The sequence below is a fragment of the Mya arenaria genome, chromosome 6, assembly GCF_026914265.1.
Source record: "Mya arenaria isolate MELC-2E11 chromosome 6, ASM2691426v1".
NCBI classification, from domain to species: domain Eukaryota; kingdom Metazoa; phylum Mollusca; class Bivalvia; order Myida; family Myidae; genus Mya; species Mya arenaria.
The window spans coordinates 63,365,849-63,371,079 of record NC_069127.1 but is presented as its reverse complement, the minus strand read 5'-3'; the positions used below and the strand labels follow the sequence as shown (position 1 = coordinate 63,371,079).

Genomic DNA, 5,231 nt, shown 5'->3' with positions numbered 1-5,231 from the left:
TAAACCGTTCGTGTTCATAACAAACTCTTGTCTGCATTGCAGTTTGTTTTATGAAAATTTATACTCTGTATTATTTATTACTGTTTTTCATAAACATACTTGTTATTAATGATCATGTTAGCACTAAAATGTACACGTATTTTCTATTTTCAGTGTTCTTTGCGTAATATGTCAGAGGGCCGGGTTAGTCCAACTTAATTAAGTCGGACAATCAAACGCGATGTCTTCAACAACAGTATCTCAAGTCAACGGGACTATTTTGTCTGGACCAATCAATACGACAGTAGATGGTATGAATAGTACGACTACTGTCGATGTTTACGAGGAACCATACGAAAACGTGGAAGCCATTCTGGTGCCTATTCTCTTCGCTATAATATTTCTTATTGGCGTTGTGGGAAACGTCACTTTGATCTATACGGTTTTAAAGAACAAGTCTTTAAGGAATACTCCTAACATCTTTGTCGTCAGTTTATCCGTTGGTGATTTACTGTTATTATTGTGCTCAGTGCCGTTTTCGTCCACGCTTTTCACGTGTTTCTCTTGGCCTTTCGGGATATTTCTGTGTAAATTCAACGAATACATGCAAACACTTTCTCTTGGTGTCTCGGTATTTACATTAACCGCACTTAGTGGCGACAGGTATATTGCCATTGTTCATCCCATGACCAGACACACGGGAAAACCTACGCTTAAAACAGTGGTAGCTGTGGTTGGAATTTGGATCTTTTCCGCAGCACTTGCCATACCTGAGGCAGTTACATCAAACGTACTATATTTTGAAGGAGGAGCCCCTATGGACAATGGCAACACCACAATCGTACCAATTACTATCGCAATTTGTAACATATATCCGGAGAACAGCTTGCCAGTATGGTACAACAAGGCACACTCCATGTACAGATTCATAGTGTTCTTTGTTATACCGCTCATCGTCATCGCAATGTTCTACGTCATGATGGCTAGAATCCTGGTAATCAGCAGTAAAGCATTGCCCTGTGAATCCGTGAAAGGATCAGCGATGAATCAACAGCAGAAAAGACAGATTGAAGCACGTTTGAAGGTGGCCAAATTAGTTCTTTCATTCGTCGTAATTTTTGTTGTATGCTGGCTACCACGGCACATCTCGATCCTAGCAGGCCACTTCGCCGAACCGGAGTACAACATGTTTTGGCACGTTCTGAAAATAACATCATTTTGCCTGACTTATATCTACTCATGCGTGAATCCATACGCGCTCTACTTTCTAAGCAGCAAGTTTAGGAAGTATTACAACCGCTATTTGTTCTGTTGCTGCCGTAAGAGCTCTTATCTTGGTTTAGCGGGCGGGGAACATTCGGCCTCGTACAAATGTAACAGCACTATGCGCAGAGGCAGCACGACTTGTACGGTCGTGTTGCACTCACAGTCCATGAGTTAAAACTGTGAATGGTGACATATTAATTTATATTTATAGCAAGGTTACAAAAGGTTAGGTATACATAAATTATTCTGAATTGGCACATTGAAAGTTTTTCCCACTTAATCTTAGCGAAAACGATAAAAATTATTATTTTGACGCATGCTATTTATAATTTAAATATTACTATGTTGTACAGGAACTCGAACGCTGATTGCAAAGCCAATTTTAAAACGATACATACAGTTTTAATCATTACAAAACATGGTATATAACCCTTGAGAAAAACAAGAGACTAGCTTAATGTAGGCCCGAACTATTTCAGAATGGGATCGGATTATTCTTTTGACTTCAAATATGATGTTATGTCAACTTATAGCCGATTAAAACCTTACTGTGGAAATATCCAGTTTTTTTGTATCAAGGAGTATAAAATTTATCGCCAAGACATATGTTATTCACTATAACACTATACTTTCCTTATCAAAGTGTTAGATTGTAAATGTAAGAATATGAGTGCATGGAATATTACGCATGGATTAATCGTTTATATGATGTATATCGGGTATGAGTATTGTCTTTTGTGAATCGACGTGTATGTACCATCAATTAATGCACTATGCATACAAGAAATGCGCGACCTTTTCAACTACGAACAAATACACTAGACATGAATAATATATCAAGACCAAACGGAACAAAAGTAATGTTTTGTTACAACAAAGCTTTAAGTAAAAACACAAATCATAAATCAGCACGCTTGTAGGTGATAATGGCCGTTCGTTACCTAGTTCTGTTCTTGGTCCACTAATTGAAACAATTCACCCTCTTGGCAAAAACAATTGCAAAATGACGGTTCTGGTACACAGTTATTTGTCTAGGGTAATTGTTTCATTCCAAAATGGAACACAAGAAATGCCAATGAACATCGTTTCATAGCATTCACCTTTTAGTACAACAACTTGCTTATACGTGTACATTCACCTCAAATCTTCACCAAGATGCAACAACGTCGTTCAGTCGAACAATTCTGCTATGCATACTGCACTAATTAATATTTATACCTGAATGCATCATAATCGTTTTGTCATGACTTAAGTATAGTAATTAACGAGTTGCTGCATTATTAGTCTACAGTGTTACATAGTTTTATGATAAACTGACCAAGGAATGTTAACAGTAATCTATGTGTTTATTTAGGAAAATAAAAAAGGATACTAGAAAGTATTGAAAGGCCACGGAACAATAAGCGGTTCTTCGAAGTCACACGATTTTTTCAAAGTCGTTTTTAGAGACAGTGTTTGAGGAATGCTTGAGAAAGTAACTCTTAATTCTACTTGTTCTTAATTATAGCCAATAAAGCCAATGTCAGTATAACTAATTGGGTTAATGAAGAGAATATGTAAGAACTCGTATGAAATGTAGAAATGTGTAATTATAAGAAAGTCATATAATTTAAGTACAGACATTTTCCTGGATTTTTTTTTTTTAATTTTTAGCCAGATTTATTTTCAAATCGATTCCCATTTAATAAATTTGAATGTGTATGACTGTTGATATGTGTTATTATCTGTAATCTGTTTAATCATAGCAAAGTTCTTTTCTCGGATACGTTTTAGCCGGAATCTCTTTCATTTTCCATTTTAAGGGAGCATTGTGTGTTTGGTTTGTTGTCACCATGCTGGACAAGTGGATTTCTTCAGGAAACTATTGACTACCCTCAGAACGAAACCTTACTTTTGCGTTAAAGCATGCCAACGAGATTGATTAATACAGTCGTTTTTAATATTTTTTTCACAATCATTGAAACGTAAAATAGTTCACACTAAATTTCCTGATAGTTTGAATTGCGAGTTCTTTTTTTTTAATCGAATGCAAAAACAAAATGGTGCAAAATGAAGTAAAATGCTGTAACCGCTAAAAATATTTCTTACTATATTGTTTGTTTGACGCATTATAAAGCCTTTACTTTCACTTTTATTTTTTTTTCATGTAGATTTCCTGTTTAAGTTAATAAAATTCATGAAAGGTTTATTTCTGTATATTTTACATTTTTTGTTCTAGCGTCCAAGTATCTCGTTATGTATTTCATATAATGATCTATTATATTGAAATTCTTGTTTATAATAGCAATAATATTTGTTGCAAAAGCATTTTGCCTTCATGTTTTTGATTGCTGAAACGATAGAATGTATATAGATTATTAATCCGTTGTCAAGCCTTTTGAAAATGTAGTGAAAGCAAGATATGTAAAATAAATACATTTAATAAAGCACAAGAACAAGCATGTTATTTGTATTTCGAATGACTTTGTACCTTATTTTGCTTTAAATGTATGCATACAGATAGTATGAGTGATAAAAATCGGGTAAATGTACAGTTTGTTATGAAGTCGTAATGAAGAAAGTGTATTTTCATTGCACCACAGTAAATATGTATACATATATTAATATAAACATAAACAAAGATCCTATTTTAGCAAACATCTCCACTAAATGATTTCCAAAACACGTTGACATGTTTATACATTATTAGTCTGATACGGTGGTTTAATAAGTGTTAAAATTTGCGAAATTAACATTTTGTTTTTCCGAATTAATTAGATGTTCATATCTAGTGGTTGAGAAGCTAACGACTGGCGACCTATTACTAAACAGGTTTTAAACAAGTTGGTTGAAACTCAATCCAATATCTGATAAATATCAATTAAGTTTGAAGGAGTGAGATTATTCAAATAAATGGTTCGATTTAAGCCAGCTTTAAAGAACACAACGTTTGCCCGAATTCATAGTCTTTGTAGCTTAGTAATACAACTAGTCTTTGCCGAGAAATATTATATCTGATTTCATCTAAATGCTGCGTACAATGAGTGTGCTTTCAAAACACTAAAGAGCCAATATATTAATTGTATAATTAATGTTATTAATTGTTTCTTTTGGTGGTTGGCTAATGAGCGCCGACTTATAAAATGACATTGGCGCCAACACAACGACTGTAAGGTTGTTTAGTTCTGCTTTACTAAACAATTTAATTGATTGACGGGCTTTGCAATGTTATGTTCTAGAGTAGCAAATATACATATTTACAACGTGTAAACAGTTGTAAGCCAAAAGACCCATGAGCCTCCAAAATGAAAGATGACTGAAGTTTTTCAGCTTTTTGCAAAGTATTAACCCACCAAATGAATTATGTTAAATAGCCTTAATAGCGTGATATTCCAGGTCGCTGGTTTCATCCCACTAGATAATTTCTGAATGTGTTCGTACAGTAGTGAAGTGGTTAAAGTGTTTGTCTCTGACACGGCAGGCATATTGCTAGAGTCCACACAATGATATTAGTTTAAACATGCTTCAATAACCATATATATCATTCGTTAGATTGAAACCTTATATTTGAAACTATTATCTATTGAAACGGTTTAAAACGACAGCAGCTCTTATAGATTTTCTCTCAAAATAGACAAGAGGGGCAATTTAATACGGCTCATGAAAACAGATACATTTAATGGAGACGTATTCCCCGTAAATTAAAAACGTATACAGCTGTCTTCACAGTCGAGATAACTTTCAAAAAATAAAGGAAATTGAAGCCGATTTATCAGCTGTTCAACGTGTTTCGGAAACATAAGTTAAATTACACCCAATCAACAATAAATTCAAAACTAGTTTTTAAATTAAATGTTTAATATTTGTAAGGCAAAACTATCTTAGCCAACATACACTTTATGAATGTATTCATTAGGAATATTTACACATAAATGCGTGAAAGACTTTGGTAAAAATTATACCTGAGATTATTTCATAATGCTATGATACGACGAAATCCAGGAGCA

The 5,231-nt window shown here is 34.0% G+C and overlaps 1 protein-coding gene across 1 annotated transcript in view; it reads left to right on the top strand.

Annotated features, from left to right (window-relative positions):
• The window catches only part of LOC128239363 (neuropeptide CCHamide-1 receptor-like), a 6,801-nt gene extending 3,041 nt beyond the window's left edge, over positions 1-3,760 (top strand). The window contains exon 2 of the mRNA XM_052955982.1: positions 154-3,760. Coding sequence (XP_052811942.1) covers positions 221-1,420 — 1,200 coding nt within the window. The 5' untranslated portion in view covers positions 154-220 and the 3' untranslated portion in view covers positions 1,421-3,760. The remainder of the gene's footprint in view (positions 1-153) is intronic.
• The last annotated feature ends 1,471 nt before the right edge of the window (positions 3,761-5,231 follow it).